At 38.2% G+C, this 26,646-nt stretch overlaps 1 protein-coding gene across 2 annotated transcripts; it reads left to right on the top strand.

Moving 5' to 3' along the window:
* pgap1 (post-GPI attachment to proteins inositol deacylase 1) lies at window positions 1-23,714 on the top strand. 2 transcript variants are annotated; one of them, XM_067602939.1, is made up of 27 exons: window positions 1-279; window positions 1,493-1,525; window positions 3,810-3,963; window positions 5,639-5,814; window positions 7,298-7,469; window positions 8,422-8,582; window positions 8,916-8,968; window positions 9,070-9,136; window positions 9,351-9,456; window positions 9,682-9,740; window positions 10,031-10,114; window positions 10,730-10,779; window positions 10,863-10,914; window positions 10,996-11,073; window positions 12,295-12,370; window positions 12,777-12,850; window positions 12,952-13,003; window positions 13,081-13,147; window positions 13,246-13,351; window positions 13,466-13,504; window positions 13,696-13,880; window positions 14,076-14,306; window positions 14,854-14,989; window positions 15,271-15,321; window positions 15,520-15,728; window positions 16,148-16,252; window positions 16,350-23,714. In XM_067602939.1, exons 1-27 carry the CDS (start codon window positions 148-150, stop codon window positions 16,486-16,488), a joined length of 2,847 nt encoding a protein of 948 aa, XP_067459040.1. In that variant the 5' UTR covers window positions 1-147; the 3' UTR covers window positions 16,489-23,714. The 2 variants fall into 2 exon arrangements, with proteins under 2 accessions (XP_067459040.1, XP_067459041.1); XM_067602940.1 differs by lacking the exon at window positions 1,493-1,525.
* The last annotated feature ends 2,932 nt before the right edge of the window (window positions 23,715-26,646 follow it).

Raw genomic sequence — 26,646 nt, forward strand, 5'->3', positions numbered from 1 at the left:
GGTTCCTGTTGTGGGGTTGAGAGTCGCCGGTGTGCATGACAGCCTGCGTGGTGTCTTCCCCCCCTGGCAGAGGAGTTTACTGATTGAAAATGGAAACATGGAGATTGCCCAGCTGTAAAATTTGAAACCGAGACTTACAGTTGAACCATGAAACTCGCCACTGTGGTTTTTTACGGTTTATCTCTGGGGCTGCTGGCGGTTGGCCTGCGAGAGTTGCTGACTGGCTTCGAGGAGAACAGATGCAGTATGACCTATATGTTTGAATACCCGGAATACCGCGTAAGTATTCAGGCTAATTATCACCATTTATACATCATAAAAGATCCATAAATCACTAGCTAGCGTTCCGTATTGCTAAACATAGGTTTATTACATCAGGTTAATTATCCCTGTCAAGCATCTTTTTAAGCTATTTCCTGAAACCTCCTACCTGACAGAGCAAGTAACGTCAGGTTAACTGTTACATAGCTCACTATTTATTCCCTCAATGGCTTTCTATGAATAACACCTGCCTGACTAGCTGGATTTGTGTGTGGTTGTAGGGGATTCAGATTAGATTAGCGCCCAAATTAGCCAGATTATGAAACCATAAATCACCCTCTGATCCCCAGTGGCTCAAAGTACTGGTACTGGTACAAGTACTGTACTTAAGTACAATGTTGAGGTACTTGTACTTTACTTGAGTATTTCCATTTGTCTTTATACTTCCACTCCACTACATCTCAGAGGGAAATATTGTACTTTCTACTCCACTACATTTATTTGACAGCTTTAGTTACTTTTCAGATGAAGATTTGACACAATGGATAATATAACAAGCTTTTAAAATACAACATATTGTTAAAGATGAAACCAGTGGTTTCCAACCTTTTTGTCTTTTGACGTCTTACAAAAAGCAGTGTGTAGTCGGGGTCACATTTCACATGTCTATGAGTTGTTAACAGCTCCACCAAATAGTGATTTTACCCTCTAAACTTCTCACATGCTTTCATTTCAATAAATGTTCAAATGATCCAATATTTCAGCAAAAATCAAAGATTAGAGAAAAAGTCCAAAAACTGAAAACAGATTTGTGTATCAGAACTTTGTTTTTCTTCTTTCCTCTCCCATTAATCATTTAGAAGGGCCCGACCCCTAGGTTGGGAACCACTGGACTAAACTAGCTAACTGTATATAAAGTAGTGTAAACTAGCTCCACCTCCAGCAGATACAACAGTAACATGCTGCTCTAACACTGATGCTTCACTATTAATAATCTAATGATGTCATATATAATAATATATCAGTCAGAGGGACCAAACCACTACTTTTACTGCAATACTTTAACTACATCAAGCTCATAATACTTATGTACTTTTACTTAAGTAAGATTTTTCATGCAGGACTTTTACCTGTAATGTAGTATTCTTACATTGCTGTGTCGGTGCTTTTACTTAAGTAAAGGATCGGAGTACTTCTTCCACCATCACTGATCCCTAAATCCTCCCTGCAGGTCAGCAGCAGGTCAGCGTTGCAAGATATGGACGTATGTTAAATACACACACCCTAAATGCCAGGTTAAGATGTTAGTAATATAATGTAGGTCGTCCTCTTCTGCTCTTCATGCTCACTAATGTGTTCATCTGTCCAGAAGTGGGGCACAGCTGGAGGCAATGCACTATATGGGTATCAACCTGAGTTCAGACAGGAGTGTATTTGTTGTGGTATAAGGGGGAAGAATGAAAAGAGCCACATATATCATAAGATATCATTGTTTATGTGGTTAATGGACCGGTTCTCTTGTAGAGCTGGAACTAGTAGATTATTTTCCTGTCATGACTAATCTTCCATTATTTTCTCTATTAATCATTTAGTCTATGAAATGTTGAAAAATAATGAAAAAAATGGGATTCACAATGTCTCAGAGGCCACAGTGATGTCTTCAATGTGAATGTTTTCTCTGACTAATCGTCTAAGATGTTAAGATATTCAACTTATTGTCATATATGACAAGAAAAACAGCAAATTGTCACATTTGAGAAAGTAAAACCAGAGGACTTTTGCTTTAACACAACTGAAATGGTCAAATCAATTATCAGAATGGTTCCCAATTAATTTTCCGCTGATTGATCTTATCATTGCAGCTCTCTCTTGTATCAGGACTAGCTCAGTGTTTGCAGTTGCAGTGATTATATGGGGCAGATGAGTAAGGATAACGTTATTCAGTACATTTTTCTGAACAAAAACATACTGATAGGGCTGAAATATCAGTATAGAAGATCATTATGTCAAATCAGATATGATCTGGGGTTTTGGTTATTGTAATGTGATGATTTCTGCTTTACAGTGAAGTGATACTGTTTCAGCTGAACAGAATGATGGTCAGTGGTATTCAATCAGAAATATTATGATAACCAAGTATTTCCCAGTCCTAAGTGTAGTCATACACCTGTACAGTATATATAAGACTTTTAATAATGAGTACCTGGACATCGCCTGCGTTCATTAAAGGTCAACTATACCAGAAAAAGGTCAGTGTTCAGGGTTTTCCACAGTGTTTAATAGTGTGGATGAGCCACCTCGTTTGAAACCATTTCTGCTAACAAAGTGAACACACTTTTATGAAATATAACGCAAACTTTCAGAGGAAAGATGCAACGTCTCTATTACACAGCAAGAGCCAGTGTATGTATTATTGGAGTATTGTTCAGGCCAGTGATTCCCAACAAAGGGTATCTCTGCAGTTACTTGATAGCTCAGCTAATTAAATTGTGCTTTGATTGAAATAATATGTCCACATATTTGTGTTAAGGAGGAAAATAAATGGCCAAATAGGGTTAAAAAAATAGGTGTAATGCTGATCTTTAGAAATTTATTATAACAAGCTGCATTAAAATGAGTCACTTGTCATCACGTGTTGCAATTGAAAGTGCATGAAAACTAGTTAGCAAGAGAGCAGAGACGTTTAAATAGTTTTCTAAAAGTGATAAATGGTTGAAATATATATTTAAAGTAATGGCTGAAACAGTTGAATTAGTTTAGCTACAGTAATGTGTAGTTCAAAGTAATACGGTTGAAATTGTTTAGCTAAAAGTAATGTATAAACAGTTGAACTAGTTAGCTATATGTAATGTAAACTATAGTCAGCTAAAGATAATGGATTAAAAGTTAATATAGTTAGCTAAAAGCAATGTATAAACTGTTGAAATAGTTTGGTATATGTAATGTAAACAGTTGAGATAGTCAGCTAAAAATAGTTGAAATAGAAGCTAAAAGTAATTTATAACCAGTTGAAAGGTCAAGCTTCTGCCACGCCAAATGGTAGTAATACAAACATGACCAAAGCAACCTTGACATTAACAATTCAATTATATGAAAAAAAATATTGTAACAATATCCATTTTTATTTTTAATTAGTAGAATTAAATAATACCCAGTTAATAATCCATTCATAAGAACATGTTCCAGTGCTGGTGAAGGGGTACTTGAGCTCATCTTAAAGGGCTGTGGGGAACCACTGGTTTAGGCCATCAGCTAAACTGATTTAGGGACGAGATGTGTAAAGATCTGGCTGTCTTGCCACCTTGGCTTAACATTTTTTTGAGGGAAACCCTGATGCTGATGTGATATGAAGTCAGAGCAGGTTATCAGTAGAGCCCGACCCATAAATGGCTGCACTGAAATATCAGCCAAGATATTGTTATCTGATTATTTAAACTCTCTAATACTGATATCAGTATCACCCTAGTTATCCACCTTTTCAATCTCTCATTATTATTATTACTTTTAACATAAAACCATCTCTGTGTGCATGCATGTTGGGTTCACAGCGGGTGGCCCTGCCTCGTCGTGTGGCCAGACTGTACCCAGCGTATGGGCTCTACCTGTACGGTGAGGGTCTGTACGCCCAGGAGACCCGTGCCCTTAAACTCACCGGTGCCCCTGTTCTCTTCCTGCCTGGAAATGCAGGCAGTTATAAACAAGGTAAGTGCACAAAATAAATGGAGGGTTAATAATCATTTTAAATCTGCAACCAGCAGAGAAAAGCCCAAAATGACGTCCTCAAATGTCTTGTTTTGTCCCAATAAACAGTCCAAAACTCAAAGATAGTCAGTTTACCACCATAGAAACCAGAGAATTTGGACGTATTTTTATTAAAGAATGACTCCAAACAATTAATCAATTATTAAAATAGTTGCAGATTAATTTAATAGTTAACTAATTGACAAATCGACTAATTGTTGCAGTTCTACAATCAACTGTTTTCTGTGTATCTAAAGCCTGATATGTCTTATTCCTCTGTGCCATAAAGCTCCATTTCTGTCAAGAAACTATTATAAACATATTATGAACCACCATTGCACTGAGTGACATGTTCCTTCATTACCAAGAACACACACACACAATGTAGTTTATTTTGAGTCAGTCCCACATACAACGTCCTGCTGCCAGAAATACTCACTTGAGCACCAAATGTGGATTAATCCGCAGCTTGAAATAGTCCCCAACAAGTTTCCCATAAAGGGTTGTGTGTACAGAATAGACCTCTAAGAATAGAGGATGCTCTTTCCTTGTAAAACCCCCCTGAGGCAAATTTGTCATTTGTGATATCGGTCTATACAAATGAAATTGCATTGACTATAAATAAAGCTGACTTCCTCTTGTTGGATATAAACTATAGTGCCCTGAAAATGACTAGGCCTTTTTAAGAAAAAAAAAAAGGAAACTATACAATTTTGACCCATTTACATCTTCAGTTAAAAAGCATTGAGATGGACGAACGCATTGTTGGATTTGTTGATATGTTGAATAGCAGCTTTATCCTGTAAAAAAGGCATAAAAAGCAGTTGAGTTCTACATGAAATGGCCTAATTTAAATTTTAATGATCAATGTTTATATTGGAGTTGGAAATTATACAGTCTTGAGTAATCAAACCTTGGACCTTCTGGTGACATGATGTTTTCTCTAACTAATAGCTGCTATTTATGATACAAATCCATTCTGAGATTATGCTGGCCTCCTGTTGGTGCTATCAGTGGTGTGTAGGAGGATAACACCCGCGCTTTTATTCATGTGAAAACAAACACCTTTTGTAGTTACACTGCCTTTTGTTTGTGCTGTTTATAATGATGATGGTTCATGCTCTCAATTCCTTAACACCGTATTTTAAACAACAGCTGCTCTTTGATAACATTACCAACTTCACAAGTTACAACACCTTGATAAGATACTAGCATCACTAAAAGAGACGTATCATCACATCGGGGCATTGCTGGAAGTTGATGTAAATTTAATGAGCCTTTTGAGCTGTAAAGTGAGAGTTTTCCTTTTTAGGTCATGAATAGCTGCCCTGAGGATGTGAAGAAGCACAATAGGCGATGACTCTTATCAATAATTCAAAAAATAAAAAAATAATTTGCACATAAAAGCTGCGTAAAGTATTATAGCAGAGCAGAATTACGGCTAAGCACAAGGTGGTGATTAGTTTAGGACTAATTATATTTCTGTCTAACTGTAAAATGCTCTTCCTCCAGCACCAGTGTGATAACTAAATTCACTTTAATTTACTCGTCTGTATCTGAATCAACTTTCTACTTGTCTGTAAAAACACCCAGCCTATTAACACTACCTGCCTTCTGTCTAAATGTCTTCATGAAGCTCGCTCGCTGGGCTCGGTGGCCCTGAGGAAGGCTGAAAACATGGAGGGAGGTCTCCACTTCAATGTCTTCACTGTGGACTTCAACGAGGAGCTGGTGGCTCTTTACGGCGGCAGTTTGCTCCGACAGACACACTTCCTGCATGAGAGCATTAAGGCCATCCTGAAGCTCTACAAGGTCAGGCATCAAATATCATCCACTTGTCAGACTGTGTTACTTACTCTGTACAATATGACAGATGTTGCTGGTGGAGTGTTATTTCAGTGCGGGGGATACATATCACACTCATATCACTTTCCATCACCTTCCACATTCAACTTAAAGGCATTCAGTAAGTCTCTCTGATTAAACATCTCACAGTAGTAAAGTTTGTCAGTGCCACAATAGCACAATCCCAAATTCCTTAATTGCCAACATTACAAGCAGCCACTAGGATCAAAAAATACAGTTAACAGTAGATATTCCACTGACAAATATTTAATCAGTACATTAAGTGGCTTTAACCTGTAACCTTTGCCGTTCCAAACACAGCTACAGAGGTGTTAATATTCGGTTGAATGCCAGCAGCTTTTGCTAGCTGTAAAAGTTCTCTGGCAATCAGCTCGAGGACATGAGCTTTAAAAGCAACATGAGACAACTAAACTGGGCTCCAGTGAGGTCAAATCATTTGTGCCCAAACTGCAGGTGCATTGGTTTAAAAAAAAACTGCAAAGTAATGTAATTATCAAAAGAAGCAGTCTTCAATAATCATGACACTTAATGCCAAACACAAAGTGCAACATCCAAGAGGAGAGGGTTCAAGAAATGTGTCAGTATAAAAATGTGTATTTACTTCCTGGAAGAAAGTATTCAGACTCTTTAACCCCTTTTTCACACTTTATTGTATTGTAGATTTAATTTTAAATGGATAAGATGACAAGCATACAAACAAAAGCAATACAGCCAAGACAGCACTGGAGTGGCTTCAGAACAAGACCTAAAGCCCATAAAACATCTGTGGAGAGACCTGAAGATGGCAGTTTACAGACGCTTTTCATCCAAAGCTGTAATTGCTGCCAAAGGGGCTTATTCAAAGTACTGAATTAAGGGTCTGAATACTTACATGAATGAGAGATTTCTGTTTTTCATTTAATATTTGCAAAAAATTCTTTGTCATCATGGGTTATTGAGTGTGGTCTCAATGGTGTAGCAAAAATGCCAGTTTTATTAATATAAAATTAAATCTCCTGCACAATAAAGTGCAAAAAATGAAGGGGTCTGAATACTTCCTGAATCCACTGTATATAACATGTTCATGTCATAGTGGATTGATGAGAAAGATTCCCATGTTTATGACTTTTTCTTTACAAGCGTTCACATCATCAGACTACTCAAGACAGTTGTATGATTACAGAGTTGGCCCAGTGAGGGTTAAAAGTGCTGTGCATTGACAACATAACAACATGTTCATTAAATTTGGGTTTAATCACCATCAACGACAGTCTTTGGTTGATACGAGGAGTCCCTATTCACTACATTTTCAAGTGCTTCTGTATTATGAAGCGTCAAGTCAGATACATTGGTGATTTCAGAGAGGTTTGAGTTTCCCAGTCAATGACTGTGATGTGAACACAGCATTAGGGTTTTGACTGTCTGTTTTCTCACTTTCTTGGCTTGCCAGCACCTGAAGAACCCCCCTCAGAGTGTGGTGCTCGTGGGCCACTCCATGGGAGGAGTGGTAGCTCGGGCGTTGTACACTTTACCCCGCTTTAACACCAATCTGGTCAGCCTCATCATCACCCAGGCCTCCCCTCACCTGGCTCCAGTGCTGGCCCTGGACCCATACCTGCTGGGTAAGAACAACTCTCAAGCTACTCTTGAACGGTACATCCATACTTGGTGACCAATTTAAAGAAAAATTCCAGTGTTCTTCAGCCACCTGTTAACTGAGAGATGTCCTCATTCCAAGCCAACACGACAACAGCTGATCTCACTGATTACTTGCATACTTTCAACCAGAAAGGTGGAACTAATCACTACAATCAGTACACACTTGCTTACATAGTGTCTGGAGCTCGAACTGACACGGAACTTTTACATTGCAATGCAAGGAGTACCTGCGTACTAAATCAAAGTTCCCTTTAATTTTGTTTTGCAATGTTTCAACCAACTACACATCTTGCTCAGGAAAATACTCACACCGATTTTGTTTAAGTGTGTTTGGGCTCATTATCCTGCTGCAGTATGAATCCTTCTCCACAGTCAGGATGTAAAAGTCAGGACTCCCTGGTCTTCATCATTTTCATTTTCCCACAATCATTGGTCTCAAATTGGTTTTGTGTTGTTGTTGTTGTTGTTGTTGTTGTTGTGTTTACAGTTTAGACTTGTTCTGTCTTATTGACTTGTCAGTCATCTTTGAAGCACTTTGAACTGCACTAACCTGTGTGAAAGGTGCTAAACAAAAGAGTATTGATTGATTGATATTAATTTAAACATAAATAGGGGGCAATATCACATGCCATGTATGCATATACACTCACCAGGCACTTTATTAGGAACACCTGTGCAATCCCATACAACAGTCCTGCCATAAATTCTACTTTTACGAAGCTTATACATTTTCAGTTGTTGTTGACATTGTCAGAAAGGTGATAATTCTACTTTATGTTTATTATTGAGGTCATGGTGGGTGGTGGTGGTGTACAGGAGTGCATTAAATTGTTACTAATATTTTGCTGCCTTCCTGTACGTTAATAGGATGGACAATTTTTTTTTAATTGAAAAATATTTTTCTGTTTTATGTAGATTTCTACTCTACAGTGCGACAGAAGTGGGTGAGCCAGGCGAAAAAGCTCAGGAACGTCACAGTCCTGTCGGTTGGTGGTGGTTACCGTGACTACCAGGTCCGCTCCGGTCTGATATCCCTACCTTGTCCCCCAGGAGACCCCAATAAGTTGTCACTGGTGGTAAGTATCATAGTTTGTGTGCTGGTCAGGTGGAGCTTTACCAAATGATTCATAAACCGTAGAAACTTTTCTATGAACTTTTTCTGCTAGGAAGAGGGACTAAGGACTAATTTATTTGTTCTCTTATACACTTACTGCTGTAAACAGAAGTTCCAGCACCTCAAAACAAGTCCCTGCTCTGGGGGTTGTACATCCTGCCATTTTAGACGTCATAGCAGACAACACTGAAAGAGCTAACGCTGGAAAAGAGCTAATACTGTATATGTAGATTGTGTTTGCTCCTGCACCGCTCTTCACTTAATGTCTCAATGTCTTCTTGTTTTTTTTTCCAAGGCAACTGCAGTCCCGAGGACATGGGTATCCACTGACCATCTGTCCATCGTCTGGTAAAAGACGTAGCTCTCTGTTTTTGTAGACTTAGCTGTTTCTCTGGACCTATATTTAAAGATTACGCAGATGTGCAAGTGTGTATGTCTTTGTGTTCCAGGTGCAAAGAGCTCGTTCTCGCTACTGTCAGAGCATTCTTCGACCTCATCGATCCTGATACCAGACAGGTCAGAACAACAAACGGTGACGCTGCTTTTTTTAAATCTGATAATGTGTGAAAAATGTTACAAGAGCAAATATAGAGGGATGTCGTCACAGAAGATGAGTGAGAGTTATGTGTCCTCCCAACGAAATCTAAGCCTGTGAAATGTTATAATCTCAGATAAGCATTTATTTTAAGCATATCATCTGTTTCCAAGCTTATCAGTGTGTTGTTATTAGTTCACAGAAAACCCAGAGAAGAAAATGGCTGTTCTGAACCATCACTTCATCAGACACCCTGTCAGGATGGTGGGAGAAACTCAAGACACCTCCATCTCCATCTTAGGTTAGTCTCCTGTTTACAGTTGACTGTCTGATCCATATGTTTTTATCATATATCAGTACGCCATATCTTTATGTCTGTTTTATGTTTTTGTCAGCCTGTCTTGATTGTTTTCTTGATAGATTTTCCACACCATAAAGCAAATGACTTAAGTTTTGTTGGAGGGATACTATTAAAAAAAAAAACACTAATTTATCATCTGGTTTTTGCCCTTTTGTAATTTTCCAGATATTCCTGAAGCGTGGAGTGAAGTAAACACACTGCGTCTGGCTTACAGCACACCGAAGGTACCACACTTTACTCCAATAACATAAAGGAATTCCTTATGTACAACAAGAATACTAATTAATATTTGAGGGCTGCACATGAGATTTTCAGCCCACTACTTTTTGTATTCATAGCCTTACTGTAGCTCTTTTTACTGAAGACAACCTATGTCTGGTTGTAAGTAGCGTAGTTATTTTAATAATTATCTAAGAGAACAAAGCTCTCATACAGACATACATTATATAACTTACAAAAAAGAATGTCCAGTTGTCTGTAGCTCAAAGTGCTCAGTGTCTCTCTCTGTCTACAGGAAGGACAGGTCAAATACTTTATGTTTGCCCTGTCAAGTCGCAGGAAAGCCTACAGCCATTTCTACTGCCGCAGCAACAACCTGGTGAGTTTCAAGAGTTGTGCTAATGTTGGTCTGAGGTTGTGTGTGTTAATACAATGCTCCATTTATATGTTTTGACCTTAAATATTGTGTCCAACAAGCAGGTGAGGATTGAAGTGCGACAGCCGCACCTTAAGTAAAATAGAAATCATAGTTTATCTGTTCAGATACTATTTTCAAAATGTGGAATCTGGAGTTAATCCAGACTAAATATACACAAATACACAAAACAAATTTATATTCTGGTACATTTATTATTCTATGTAGATTTATTACACAACCCTGAGTCATGGCTTGTACTTTTAAATTATTACTGGGACCTTAAAGTTGAGCTTAAATATATAAAAAACTAATTTATCTTCAAAATGTTTTTTCTCCAGCTTGTTTCATAGTGTTTCTAATAACTATGATCCCTCACATATAATGATGATTTGGCAGAAATAGGTTGGGTATGTTGAAAGTCTGTCCACAAGTATCTGCGTTGTCATGTATCACTGAAATATTTGAGGTCTTGTTTGTCTGTGTCAACATGTACCAGGAAATTTGCAATATCTTCACCACCCAAAAACAAACAGTAGAAGAAAAAGGTGATTCTCATTTATTATTGTTGTTTTACAGGAGATGACAAGCTGGGTGTACGGCTGTGTGCAAAGGAACGGTTCTTCATGGTAGGAATATGATTAGCACCATCTTTATTCTCAATCCACATTTTGTTGTCCTTTTTATACATAGAAGTCTTCTTTTTTTCCAGTGTGCATGCAGTGGATTTGTCCATGGAAACTGAGCTTCTGCCTCCGTACAAGGTAATTATCCTCTAGACAGACAGCGTCCAGCCCAGTCTGAGCTGCTATTTGATGCTCTTAACTGTCTGTCTTTCTCCTCAGGTCCTTATTCTGAGTCTCAGTGACTTGTCTTCAGTTACTCATCTGGTTGTTTCGGCCTCCAACCTCAATGGCAAACAGGTACTTGAAACTTCATCACCTCTTCTCGTTCTGTCTGTTCTTCTTGCTGTGCTGTTGTGAGAGAAGAAACAGTAAAAAGTTACAAAATAGGCAGAGTTTAGACTTCGTTGACACATCAGAACAATATAATGTCTATTACATACTGGTGTTTCTGATTTTTCTAATGACATCTGTACATGAGTCATGACAACAAGATCTGGCATATATTGTATATCAAGTATTTTATTCTGTTGTGGGAGTGAATTATTAACACACTTGTTGCATAATAACATGGGTTTAAACAGATGTGTTTTATTGGCAACATAATTAAAGTCCACTACATGCCTACACAATTGCTTCATGACATGTTGCCAGTGGACCCAGAAATTTAAACATCATGGTTGTGTTAACTGTGTGTGTGGCTCTTTGTTGATGTTTGGCTATTGGTCTTTGTGTGTGTCGTAACACAGATAAAAGTATAAAAAAAATTTTCCTGTGTAAATACAAATATTTCGTAAGGTTATCTGCTTGGAATTGGAAATAAAAACAAACATCAAAATGTTTGTGGATTAAATGGTAATAGAGTCTGTACCAAAGCTGTACAGAGGAAGCTGTGAGTTTTAAATCAAACTTCTGAAACTGAGTTGCTTTCCAGTGTGTTTGCTGTATATTGTAGAAACACACTGAGTTCTAACAAACATATTGAATGTATTCCTTCCTCATAAAATGTTTGGAAAGCCCATTTTTCTTAGTTTGAATGTTACATCATTTGCATACATATCTACTTCCTGGAAGGCTTTTTCTTTCCTACCTTTGTTGGCACATTGCTGCGATTCTTAGTTTATTTCCACCACATTTACATGAGTGGAATAGTGTGAAACCATTGGCAGGAATCATATCACCAACATGCTCTACAACAAACAAAAAAGTTGCTCCATAGCACTGAAAGTAGGCAAATACTCCAAAGGGTACCTGTGATGACCTGACTCAAGCAGCCACAACAAAATGGAGACACATCGGTGTTTTAACTAAAGATAAGTTTATTAAACCAGATCAAACCCCGAGATGACACCAGGGGTCATCAGAGTACCTTAGACACAATTTTTTTTAAAAACTTTAAAAAACTGTTTTGCCAGTAAGAGTTGTTCTTAAAATGCACAAACCCAGCAGTCAACCTTCATTAGAATTATCACAAATGTTATTTTATTGCAAATCACAAATGTTTGTCTGTGTATTTCACAGTTCACGGTGGAGTGTGAGTGGCAGAGACAAGCATCACAAACTCTGTCTGTCCCAGTACCACATGTCCTGTCCTTTGGTAAGTTACCTTCCTGTTAAGTAGAGCTGCAACGATTAGTCTCATTATCAACTATTTTGATAATTGAATACTCTTATTTAGTCTTTTTTTTTTAAAGAAAGAAAAGTCAAAATTCTCTAGTTCTGGCCTCTCAAATGAATATAATGTAATACAAATAAATATCTTCTGGTTTCTTTTGTCTTCTTTGAAAGTAAACTACCTATCTGTAACCCAAAGATAGGCAGTCGACTGTTGTTTGGACAAAACAAATATTTTGAGGACGTCACCTTGAACTCTATAGACCAAACTACTAATCCACTATAAGTTATCCAAATATATCATAAATTTAATTGCAGCCCTACTTTTAACTCTAAAACCCTCAAGTGAAAAGAGACATGTTCCATCTCAATAACTGTTTGCTTTCCAGGTTTGACCGTCAGTGATATTACAGTCAACTCCTCTGGTCTTCTTCACACCATCGTGCTGCAACACTTTCACCAGGTATGTTTCATTATTTCATTATGTGCTGTCAAAAAACTAGACTCTTCATCTCTGTCTGTCACTACTGTGTCATTAAACTTAAAACATCTCTGTGTCTTCAGGTCTATCAGGCTTTCAGAATTAATGTTGCCAGCCAGTGCAAAGTGTATAAAGGTGAGTTTGTCTCTTGTGATGTGGACACACGTGCACAAGCTAAAATGTAATAATGATCAGTGTGTGTCTGTCTACAGATCGATTGCCCAACGTGTACAGAATGAAGGTCCCGTGGTTCAGGGAGGACTCTTTAATCACAGTCAGGTTAGTTATGTCAAAGTCTGTCTCAGCTGTGGTTTTTCTACCTTTTTTACAGCAGATTAACACGTCGTATTCTCTCATCTAACCACTGTTTTCACCAGTGTGCCATCAGTGACCGAGATCTCAGGGATGCTCCATACAAGTCGTTCAGACAACACCTCAGGGGTCCTCCTTCAGCTCCACACTGCCCCCAACTGCCAGTATAAGGTACTAATCCTTGTTTTCCTTTACATCCTGATGGAGATTTATAATAATGTTTTTAAACATCAAATAAGGACATTTGAAAATAATGATTTTTTGATACTCTGATTTTAATCTCAGGTGTCAGTAAGGACTTCATTACCCAGGGTGCTGGGACAGGTAAACAACTTTATTATAGCATATCCTTGAGTTCTGATTATCATTGAGACATTTTTAATCATTGCTGCTCAAACCATCTTGTCTCTGTAGTTAAACAAAGGTGCCACTTATGCATTCATTTATTGTTCTTCATGGCATTAACTAACAGCCATTCAAAGCCTAAATCTGACCTGCTCTGTCATATCCGGTAGATACTGAGGTTCTGTGGTCCCATGGTGCCAGTGTACACAGCTGTAACTCTCCTGCTGGCCTGCGGGGGGCAGCTGTCCTTCATCCAGAAGTTTGGCCGTGCTGCACACATGAGCCAGGTGGTGGGCAAAGGCCTGCAGCCTCATAAAGTCAACCTGCCTGTTTTCATTCTGCACATCTTACTGAGGTAGGCATTTAGAGTCTCTTGTTGAATCAAAACATGAATCTTGGAAAAACAGGTCCACTTACTAGTATTTTTGTGGAGCTTTCAATCATATCCCACCACCTTCTGACTAATTGGGATATTCTATGAAAATACATAGATATTCTTAAACTCTGCTTTGTTTTTCTTACTAATCCTCCTGCTCGTCTCTCCCCTCAGCTGTAGCTGGTTTAAAGAGGTCTGGTCACTTCTTTACCTCCCACCTATGGATGCCCTCCCCCCAACCTTCTCTGATGTAACATTTCATGAGGGAGTGGTACCAGTCGAAGAATGGCCTCGCCTCATGTCCCCACTCCTCTACCTCTTCGGGGCAGCTGTGGCATTTTGGGGCAGCGCAGTCCTTCGTCTCATCATGCGCCTGATCTCATTAATATTAGCTCCATTACACAGGTAAAGTTTCTACATAGAGGCATGAGATTTGAAACTGTAATTGTATGGTCCATTAGCACTCTGAATACATATTGAAATACATTTTAAACAATGTAATTTAAAGGAGCTACAATCAATATTCTGCATAATAAATGTAGGTTATGGCCATACATAATGTGAAAGGCGTCTCTCGTAGTGAACCCGCTCTACATTACCTGCTTAGCATCAAACAGTAAAGGGACAGTTAGCGACTAGCTGGTGAACGTAGCGGACCATTTAGCAGCTTAAGAGCCATATATTTCCCTCAAGAGTTGGTAGAAAGCACAAAAAGTTAAAAGAGAGAGAATATTGGACTTACATTCACCAGGTGGACAGAAACACAACCCCAAATGAGTGATAATGTTGCTCCATAACTGCTGGATGTGGAAACTGTTTGCTTAAAATGTGATCAAATGTCATGTTGCCTTCATAACTTGTGCCCCCAAGTGGCCAAAAAGTAGTTATTGCAGGTTTAAATGTAATAACTATAACCCTGGCTGCTGATTTTTATTTTCTATTTTATGTGCAGACCATCGGTCTCTAGAGACTGCGGCACCCTGCAGCTGCGGACCCAGCTCCTCATCACTCTGTGTCTGGCTGTTTTGGGCGGGATGTCCTGTGGGGCGTTTTCATTATTTGCTGCTTTTCTGCTCCACCTTTACAGGGTGAGTCTCAGGACAATGTATAAAACAAATGAAGTCATTTACAGAGTAGCAACAATTAAATACATTATTGATTTCATTTGTCCAATGTTATCCTAAGCTGATCAATAGGTAGAGTGTGCAGTAGTGATGCTATTGTTAGGTGTTTAAATTGCAGTGGGACTGTGCACATCATCATCTGCTCACCAGTAGTTTTAAGGGGTCCAATAAATGGCTTCTATATAATTCATCCAGGCAATTTAAACAATTCTGTGACCTGTTTTTGTTTTGCATTGCATGCTTAGGTACTAAGGCTACAGATGACTGAAAGGTCTTTGAGTCACATGCTGAATCTGGTAAGACTTTCAGGTTTAACTGTATCGCTGCAGTCACAACACAAGCAACCTGAGGGGCCAGCATCTGATGATCAGTATGTGGTTGCAGTTGGTGTGAATGCAGAGCGAAGGATAATAAACTTTTACAATATTACAATTTAATCCCTCCAAAATTACACTTATAATAATAACAACTTAACTTTTCCGAAATATTTCCAGGCTCCCCGGAAGCACAAAGCTGAGAATGGCACAGTCGATGCTGAGACCCCAACCAAGTCTAAGGAATGTAATGGCGCCCCCCTGCTGTCTGAGTGTGCTCTGCAGGAGGTGAGGGACGATCTACAGCTCCACCTCTGCCTATCCGCGGTCCTCACACTACCTGTCATGCTCAGCGCACCCTCACTTCTCCACTGGATCCGCAACCTGAGGTACAGTATTAAAACAACAGATGTGAGAAGGCTGTGTTTATTATTATATTCAATAAAAAATCTAATTGATTCCACGTATTTATCAAGAAAAATGCAAATTAAACTACATGTAGAAAAACAGAAAAGCGAGGAAAACCTCTTTCAGTGTTCATATCAGCACCTGACTGTTGTTTTAAGACACATTTGAAAAATTGTGAACTTATCCTTTAATTTCAAGTTTACTTCATGGTCATTTGCTTATGATATATCTAAAATTCAATAGGACTATATTAGTAAGATAGTGTTTCCTGTATTGTTATATCACTACATTGTAAATGTGTGCAAAAATACATAAAGTATAAAGTGATAATACAGAGGTGAGGGGGTACACATGGTGGAAATGTGTGTCTGTGTTTAACCAAAGTTGTGATCCTTTGCAGGTATTCCACCCAGTTGGATCCTGACCCTTGTTGGCCTCACATTGTGCCTCTAATCATTGTATACATGCTGCTTATTAACTGCAACACTTTAAAACTCAGCAACAGGTAGGAGCATCACCAGCACACACATTCACTATTAAAGGTATTATACTATCAGAGTTAAAGAGGAAATCAGCTGCAACTTTTCCTTCATCTCTTTCAGTAAACTCTTGCCTCTGACGTCCTGCCTCCCTCTGCCCTTGGCCATCGCCATGGTGATCTTCTCTCCACTCCACCTCTACAGAGTCACCTACTTCCTGTTGGCAACACTCGTCCCTCTGGCTTTGTGTTGTCTGCTCTGACGGTATCTGGCTGGTGTCAGCCCCCATCTCTACCATAACAAGCCTTTCTCTAAGTTACAGCTTGACTCACTGGAGCTGGTTGAGATTGAGTCACACTTTGGGAACCTTGTTTGTCCCGGGAAGACTTACTCTTATCTGTCTGCTGTGGAGCAGAGCCATAGACATACATAGCTTGGGGAACTGCTTGCTCAATGTTAGCGCTAAAAGCTCCGTGGTGATTACATGATGTTTTTAAAACGAGAGGATGTAATGGCCTCGGAACATTTGGTGCGAATATGGCTCTGTTGGATTGACCTGAAACCAAGTTTGCCTTACTCTGTATATCTATGGCTCTGCCTTCAAGGAGAAAGAACTCCGCTACCAGTGAAGCTACTGATACTAGAGATTCTCAACAGGGTGTTACTGTTAAAATGTGTCATTTTTTGTTTTTAGTTTGTTTTTCCGCTGTCCACAGTGGCATTGTTCACTGTGGTCACTACACTGTTAACTCCTACACTGCCTACAGCTTAGCGATGACTTATAGTTGTGTGTTATCTTTACCTACCGACTGTTTGTAGCACTGCCACATAAAACGGATGGCAGTGTCATACGTTCATTCCCCAAGAAAATCCAAAGTGGACATGTTTACATTCTGCGTTATTCACTTTTTTTATACAGAACAGAATCAATGAAAGGCAAAATTAAAGTCTGCAGTGGAAAAGGCTTTGCTAGATATGGAGGTTTTAACTAGAGCTGCGACTAACAATCATTCGATTTTCATCATCGACTAATCAGCGGATTATTTTCTCAATTGATCAGTTTTTCTATAAATGTTCAAAAACTGAGAAAATGGCACAGTTTTCACAATTTCTCAGTTTGCTCATTTTGTCTGAACAAAAGTTCAAAACCAAAAGACTTTAAATTTACTATCACATATGATAAAGAAAAGCAGCTGAAACCAGAGAATATTTGGCCTTTTTGCTTGAAAAATGACAAATACAATTATTTGATAATCAAAATAGTTGCCAATTAATTTTATGTTGATCGATGTATCGACTAGTTGTCACAGCTCTAGTTCTAATCTGTCTCATAATGTTCAGAAGAGGATAAAAAACTACTCCAACACAGTGGCGGAGCCAAACAATTCCCTCCCATACAATGCCTCCGTAGCAAAAGCAGCTCGCTAGCAGAGCAGCAGTATTGAGTGTAGGTCACCTGCATCTTGGTAGCACTCAGAGCTTCATACACACTCACTGTAGTCGAGCATGTAAAACACAAGAAAATAGACTTGAAGCCTAAAATTAAGCTTCACTTACACAGCCTGTGTAGACAGCTGTAGAAACTTTTCAGAGATACAAACTTTTGCAGTCGTCTGTCTCAAGCGCGTCTGATGGAAATGGAAAAGTGTCTGGCATGTCACCAGTGTTCATCTTAAGGTGGCACTGACATCTGTATCCTTAGTTTGTCTGTTGTTTTTCTGTGTAGCGCGGCCCCGTGTGACAAGTAGTCACTCACTCTGTCTTTCACTCACTCCGGCAACAGCCACTGTTAAATAAACACCAAGCAAGGAGCTTATTTAAAATGAGCCCCTAAAAGCCTTATGGGAACAAATATGTAGTGAATTTTCCAATTTGAAAGAAACAAGCCAAGTGTTCGAAGTACAAAGGCAACTTGGAGTTTCAGAACAATTAAAATGTGCGCATGCATGCAAAAGATTTGCGTCTCCACTTAAACTAATCAAAACTAGTAAATTTACTGTAACTCAACACTCCATGTTTACCTGTCCTCTAATTATCTCAGAATAATTAGCATTTATATTGATATGAAAACGGCTGGTTAAGGTTTTGTCTTTATCCATTTATGGCTGATTGTGGGAGTGGAAATAAGGCTCGTACACGTGCACCCACTTCCTCAATGACTGAGATTTATAGAACAGAACTTGCATACACACAGCTACGGAGGAGAATAAGGGCCACATGTGAAAAATTTGAGTTCTGAGACTAAAGTCAGAATTCTTTTAAACCACCATGACTCTCAAAAACAAGAAAACTGTGTGTTGCTCAGTTTTGTCTGGCAGAACTTAAATACATTTTTCTTGTGGCCCTAAAATCCTCCTCCATACACTAGCATACACATTATAGCTTTATAAATCTGACGAAAAGAGTGCATTTGCATATTTCTCTATATTTGGCTTTGTGCGTACACACAGTTTTAGTGATGAATCTACACAGTTTCATGCATCTGGCCCCTGGAGGAAGGTCCAAGAGATGGATCAAGCTTCTGCTGCATGTCCATTTGAACATATAAACATCATATCTTGCTTTAAGAGTGTTTCTTTGACTTTTAAGTGGGGTTTTTCAATGTTAAAAAAAATCCTAGTTATTCACCATTAATCAATGCTGTAAAATAAAACAAACGAAAAAAAGTACAAGGCAGGTTAATGCTGTATAAGCACTGCTGTAATGCCAGAAGCCTCCTCCAATATCTCTGTATATGTTAAATGAAGTGTTGACAGGTTCAATGAAATCACACCAAACGCTAATGAGTTGATTGTGAGATAAATATGCTAAACAGACAAATTAGCAAACGGGGATGGAACAAATCATAAATATTCAGAGTGGACACACAGTCACATGTTCAAACTACAAGACAAAGCTCGTCAGGTTCATTATGACTATAATTATTGGTGGTTGTTGGTATTTTGATACAGTTTTGCAAAAAAAGTTGTTCTTGGTGAAACTTATATAGTAATTGATATATTACAGAAGGTTAAACTTTATGGCAGCCTCAGATTTATGTTCAGTGGAGGATTATGGGATGTTTGTTCAGTATTACAGCTGATACACATTAATTTTGAGTTAATGAAAACAACTTCAAGTTTAGAAAAAAAATGATTGAAATGAATTTTCTTTGCTTTCCTTGCTGTATGAAGGGATGGTTAGCTGTCGTGATGGCCAGTGTTTAGTATGAGAAGTCCACCACCTTTCTGTCTGAGTTGTTTTTTCTTTTGAAAACCTTTTTAACTAAAGCAGATCACAAAACAACACGTGTGATCTAAACTGTATGTCAGTTTTGCAAATGAAAGTCGACCACACATGGAGCAGCATAGCAAGTCTTGATGTTACTAAAACAAAAACTTGTGTGGCCATCTGAATGTCATTTTGTAATTTATAATTAGACTTTGATTTGTTATGGTTCCAGATTTGAGCCTTTTTTAAGAGCTACATAAAGGCTGGTGTTTTTCTCTACAGTATTTCCATTTGTTAGTCCGTGTCTCAAAAATTTACATATTCCTTGAAGGACAAGGCTGGTGATTTTTTTTAAATATTTTTCTTAATGTCAACAAATCTCATGTGTAGAGCCAAACCAACAATGGACTCATCCTACTGACAAGTATTGTGTGTGTGTGTGTGTGTATCCAAAGCCTGATACATCTTATTGCTCTGTGCCGTAGACCTCCGTTGTTGTCCAAAGACTATTAAAAACACGTCAGTGAGTCACACAGCTGCACTGGATGACATGTTCTGTCATTATGAAGAGTTTGGTCACATGAGTTTGTTTAGAAACGGCTCCAAAAAACTAATAACAGTGATCAAGTTTTCAGTCTCCAGAGGCTACATATCACAGCCTCTTTATACTAAAATGACATACAATGTAGCACAAACTTAAGAGGTTCTAATATGTAGCACAACAAGCTAGAAAAGTATCTTTGCTGCACATGCTCAGTCACATCTACCTTACATGGGACCACTCTCAGGAGACTGAAAACATGATCGCTGTTATTAATCTTTTGGAGCCGTTTCTAAACAAACTGACATTCTCCAAACTCTTCATAATAAAGGAACATGTCACCCAGTGCAGCGGTGTGACTCATTGACGTGTTTTTAATAGTTTTGGGACAATAACGGAGGTCTACAGCACCAAGGAATAAGATATATCAGGCTTTGGATACACACACACACAATACTTGTCAGCAGGATCACTTCATTGTTGCTTGTCATCTTTACATTGGATATGTTGACAATACGAAAAAAAAGAATTATCACCAGCTTTATCCTTTGATGCGAGGTGAGACAAAAAAAAGGATGCAATGTTTGATATGACGCTTTTGGATTTTAAATGAAAAGAAATCAGAAGGGAGATTCTCTCGCCACAGTTGCTTCAAACTTTCATGTAGACTGTTATGATGAAAACTGTTTCCTGTGTGTGTGTGTGTGTGTGTGTGTGTGTGTGTGTGTGTGTGTGTGTGTGTGTGTGTGTGTGTGTGGTGTTGTGTTATTGGCATGTAGGCCTAACATTTTGTTGCTTTATTTTGTTGCAGTCAGTTTTGTTGCCAATAACCTTTAAGACTTAGCCGAGTTACTCTTACCCATTAAGTGATTAATTAAATCTTAAAGGACGATTTCAACTTGAACTTACGACTAGTGATTAACTGTATATGTGGTTGTCATGATGTCAGCAGAAAAACTGAGGGAAGTGATCCCAAAAACATCAGGTTTTGGTGTCTCTCATCTCAGTGTTGACTTTTTGTTTTAATTTTTTTTTTTTTAGCCTCTCTGGTGTCTTACTGTTTTTTCGCTTTGTCTTTCATCCTCCTGCTGTTGCTCACACACCCTCCTGTCAGTGAAGCAGCTGCTGTGCCTTTCTGCTTTCTTGTGTATGCAGCAGTGCGTCTGTTTCACAGCTGCCTGTCAGTTTAAAACCATTCAGTCGTCTGTCTGTCAGCTGAGTGCCACATCTGTGTACTGGCTAAAACGATGAAGGCCTCCAGTAAATGTAAGTGTACTTCACTGGTTCTGTGTGAATGTGTTGACTCTCAGTAATGTTTCCTCAACACAGTAGTATGATTTTTAGATTTGTGTGACTTTATAATAACAGGATACTAAAGATAAGTTCATTAGGGACCAATCAACAACAGTCATACATAAATGTGCTTGACAAAGACGGCCCTGTTGTCCGCAATGTGAATGTACCTGCACTGAATGTTTCGACGTGTGTGTGTGTGTGTGAATTTATACAAAACTAGTGGTGTAAGTGATCTGCTTTTCTGTGCCCACGTCCGTCTGGTGCAGTTGTTGTGCTTCGAGATGCACATTGTCTGCCTCGTTGTGAATCGGTGGCATACACTATGTAGAACAAATCAGTAGAGACGAGTTATGTTTTATATAAATATACTTGTGATTTCTATCGGTGTTCACTGTGATCATGTCATTGTCCCAGACGAAGTTCCACATGAAGGTTTTCTTTCCAAACTGACTTTTTCTCAGACAAAATGATGTTTTGGAATATTAGGAATTTAGAATGAGGTAACAGTTTTTTGTGTTTCTCATCTCTTGTCATAAATTTAATATATTTTAATTTTAGAAAAAGACACTTAAAAGTCAGCTAAAATGTACATGTCCAGAATAAGGTTGAAAACCTGATTTGGACTGACATAATGCAGGGAATCCAAATCTAAGTTTCATACTCACACAGTCTTAAATACTATCAGTTTAAAACCATGGAAAAAAAACAAACCTGTTGCTCTCTTGTTGTTGTGCAGCTTTAAATAACATGTACATCTATCATTTATTCAGTTGTGTAACATGTGATCACATAGTTTGAATTCAGGCAAAGGGAAGTATAGTGGATGGTTGCACATTGTTGTCAGAGTTGTTCAGTCACTAATGTATTTAAATGTAGGAAAAAAAATTACTTGGACAAGCTTGTTTTGTATAATTTGTGTAAATCGAGTGAAACAGCACCATTAATAATATTAATAGTGGTCATAAAATCAAATTTCAGCCTAACTGTAACTGACAACTTAATTATATATACATATATATATATATATATCAGCACCCTGTGTACAATTTCAGAGGCAAAAGATAATAGACTCAAGTGTCTGTCATGGCGTCGTTATATGAAAAAGTGTGAGTGAGTTTTGTAACATCCTGAATGTCAGTGACACTTTTTTTTTTTAAGGCACAGAGCTTATTGTCCAGTAACCTTTCTGTCTTGATAGTACAGTAGGTGATGCCTCAGACTGTTTTTGTTGTTTTATCAGCTTGTCAAATGTACATTCACTTATGCAGCATATGGATGATAAAAAAAAAAGATCAAACATCCTACAGACAGATGTCAGCCTAAATCCATCTTTTTTTTTTTTTTAAGATGTCTCCCTTGTTTTTATGAACTTACTTTTCTTGCATCCCAAGCTATTTTTTAGCATTTTAATCAAAGCACACTAAGTAAAATGCATCGTCCGCTCCACTCACCCTAATTGATCACTGTAAACATCTACTTTGCAAATGCTGTGCAGCTGCCAAAAAAATATTTTTTGAACAAACATGAAAACAAAGAAGAGGTTCTGTAGTTAAACATACTGCTCAGTTAAACCAAATTCCCCTTTAGAAGAGAGCTTTTTAACTGCTACTCACAGTTTTTGTGCAGTTTTAGAGTAAAGTTACTCCAAGAAAAGGATGGAAGCATGATGGCAGTTTTTTTATTTTTTATTTCAAGCATTTGGTTTTACATTAAAATAATCAGTAAAATCAAAAGCTTGGGAAAGACTGTCACCATGCTTCTGTCCATTTTTGGAGTAACTTTACTCTTATGTGTGTGTGTTAAATATCAGTGGATCTCCTGGTAATTTGTTTATTCCGGTGTTGTTTCAGCATGTCATCAATCTCCCGAGCACATTAAGATAAAACTAATATAATACACACAGAAGTGGCTCAATGATAGCCAATATTACAATCTATGAAATTATAAATTATAAATCAAAGCTGGTTCTTGTTGAAGAGTTATCACCACCTGATTGTAAGTAGTATAATACAGGTCACATTTAACAGTGTTTATCTGGTAATATGGAAGTAAACCTCATTAAATGTTTCTACTGTCTGTAAGTGCTTTAAAGTCTGGTAACTTAATCCGTTTTTTTGTGGGTTTTTTGTTGTTTTTTTTTGCTTCTGCCTCTAGAGTGACTTTAAAACCTGTAACCTCCTGCTGGCTGGTCCTTGTTGTGCAGAACTAGTTAGTCCTCTGACCTTTGCTGATAGAGGGATTTCTTTTGTTTATTTTCTTTATATTTTCTTGGTGAGGCTCTAGTGTGGAAGAGTATTTAATCCTCAGGTTTAAGCGTTGTGTCAAAATGGATTGCTTTGATTTTTTTATATTTCTCACATTTTTATCTGATGTCATTGTAAATGGGCAAATTGTGCAATTTTTGGCACCATTGTTGTTGCAATAAAACCAAGAAAAGTTAATTGTGGTTGTGTTTTTCTGAACTGTGGTCAGGTTGAGAGCTCTGCAACACAAGTCTAAATATTCAAATACCATTATTTACATTTAACTGCAGTCTGAGGTGAAAGCTTCCAAGCATATTTTACGATAACGCTGTAAAACAGTATGAAAGTAATATATTTTTAAGGCCATGCACAGTTTTCACTTGTTCTGGCTGATGAGGCCTCTGCATAGTTCAACACAGATGTAAATTTAGTATGTTAATTATGTGAGGTCATCAAACTGGTGTGCTTTGTCCATCAACAGTTTTTGCTTATTAATTAACTTCATGCAAACTTCAGTAAACAGAGGAAACTTAAATGAATTAATATTTGATGCGAGTAGCTTTGCCTTTAGAACAGCAGCAATTCTTCTTGAAACACCTGCACACAGTTTTTCAGATACTTTTCAGATTTGTTTCTTGTTTACTGATTATTTATATGATTTTTTTAATCTAAATGCGCTGGTCCCACACTTCCAAGTCCTTACTGCAACACTGACCAAATGCCAAACAAATCCAGTTTTATGGAGACAGAAGTTAACAAATGGATGGAAGGTTGGGCCACTGTTCAAAAGACTCTTGAGGTGAGAGTGGACTTCTTTGATTGGGTGATGCGATGGGCGTGTCATCTCCCCCTCATGTGCCCTTTGAGTGGCCATAGCCAATTAGTGCCAGTTAGTCCTGCAGTAGGTGAAGAAAAACCCAGTTGTACAAATACTTGTAGCAGCTAAATTTACCAGTTTAATGAGTAGTTCATTCCCCTTTGGATTACCTGTCTGCGCGAATCAAAAAAGTAAGTGCATGTTTTACCTGCCTTTGTGTTTCATGAGTAATTATATCGCCATGCTAGTCGATCATTTAGAGGCAGCATGTTAAGTTTGTCTGGATGTTACGTTCTGCCTGTGGAGAAACTTATTTAGTTGCTGTGTGTCACAATGAATCCACATTGCCAAAAAAGGTTGAACATAAATGTTATTGTGACATTTGCACAATAATTACTGCCTAAACTAGCTATTTGCTGGCATAATTGTTTCTACAACATTATGTATGAAACCAAACCGAGTATTAATACTTTGGTGTTACATTAAGAGTGTTTTGTTGAGTTTAGGTAATTTATGCATATCCAGCAGTGTTATTTTGGTGACATTTCATGCTTTAAATTTTGTGTTATCTTGTGTTATTAACATGTAATTTGAATGAGAAACTTTCCAACCTTAGAGTGTGCCACCAGTAGCCCATGAGACCATAAGGGCATTTCCTTACAGCTAAAATATGTAATATATTTCAGACCACACACTCACCTACCTGCCAATAAACCAGTAAGACCTTATCCGCAATATTAGCAAATATGTCATTTCCACAACATGTCTGAACTACAGCAACTTCAGGTGTTGCAGTAAAACATGTTAACTACCTTTTTCTTGTTAGTTTTTATTTGAAAAAATGAAATAAAAACAACATAAAATGATTAAACTTTACTGATATTCACTGTGTGACAAAAATCAAAAGAATCAGTTCAGAGACTTCAGTGAAGCTTTGATTCAATTCACACTTTCTAGAGGTTTTATTCTACCTATTAAACTATCAGTGAAAAGTCTGGTATTAATCTAATATTTTGGTGGTAATAACCAGAACTTTAGAGAGGTAACTTTATACATGCAGGCTGGATGCTGCTTTTTAATGTCAATACTGTGGAAATGAACTACAATTCTACATAATTCCACAGAGTGGAGCTGAAAGCAATGAAATAATTAAAACGGGTCATGACATATATTTTATCATAAACCAAACTTACCTGCAGAGTCACTTTGGGTTTAGGATATGTGGGTGGATAAAAAAAAAGAAAATGTAGAGAATGGATGAGTGTCAGTCTGTCTGCAGAGACTGTGTAGAAGGACAGAGCAGCAGCAGAGCAGTCCAGATACTCTGTCAGATCCAGAGGAACACACAGGGATGATGGTGGACTTGACTTTGTGCCTGACAGTGACGCTGTTCTCCGATCAGTTCAGACTGCTGCGCAGAGTCATCTCCACTTCCTCTGATTCCTCTGTCAGTCACTGCTGGATGAAGCTCTCCTCTCCACTGGACCTCCCAGTAACATGGCCCAGTCAGAGCCTCTTTACACACAAGCTGCTGCTGCTGCTTCAAGCAATGACACAACTTTTCTCTTTCCCCCTAACCAGACATGGCTCCCAGCTGAGAGGAGAAGAGACAACAAAGGTCATGCATCAATGTTTAGTGAGACTCACTTCATGAGCTGTCAGTCATTGATGTAGCACATCCAGCAGGGACTTCAGTCTCATTCAGACCAGAAGTGGAGCAGCTGTGCAGTGTAGCCTGCTTCCTTTCAGCTCTCATGTTAACATGTTGGAGTGAACACACTGAGCTCCAAGCTCAGCTCAATTTCACTAAGTAAACACAAGGAAAAAACTGCTGAGACTCATGATCACATCACTACTGCAGAAACAAACATTCATTCATCAGTTTACTGATGGATTTACTGTTGATACATGTGAACTATTATATAAGTTTAAAGGTTGCAGAGTTTCTGTGGGATTTGAAGATCTTTCGTGCAGATAAATCATCACATGACAATCAGTCAGAGCTCTCAGCTAAACACCTGTTGTGATTCCTGGACTTCAGCAGACATTCTGGTCTGTATACAGACCACATGGTTACTAAACGTAATGATGGTTAAGTGAAATCAGAGCCAGTGATTTGCAGGCTGCAGTCAGACTGTTCTTAGAGCTCTGAGAAAGATGAACTGATCAATTCTTCAGTGTAGTCATGAAATAAGAGAACAAATACTTTCAAATCAGATTTGATGGTTTGACAGTTTGATGATGAGGACCATCACCCCAATGAGGTTTGTCTCATTGGGGTGATGACTTCTGTCTTACATCAGACACAACCTT

The sequence above is a fragment of the Thunnus thynnus genome, chromosome 11 (assembly GCF_963924715.1).
Source record: "Thunnus thynnus chromosome 11, fThuThy2.1, whole genome shotgun sequence".
NCBI classification, from domain to species: Eukaryota; Metazoa; Chordata; class Actinopteri; order Scombriformes; family Scombridae; genus Thunnus; species Thunnus thynnus.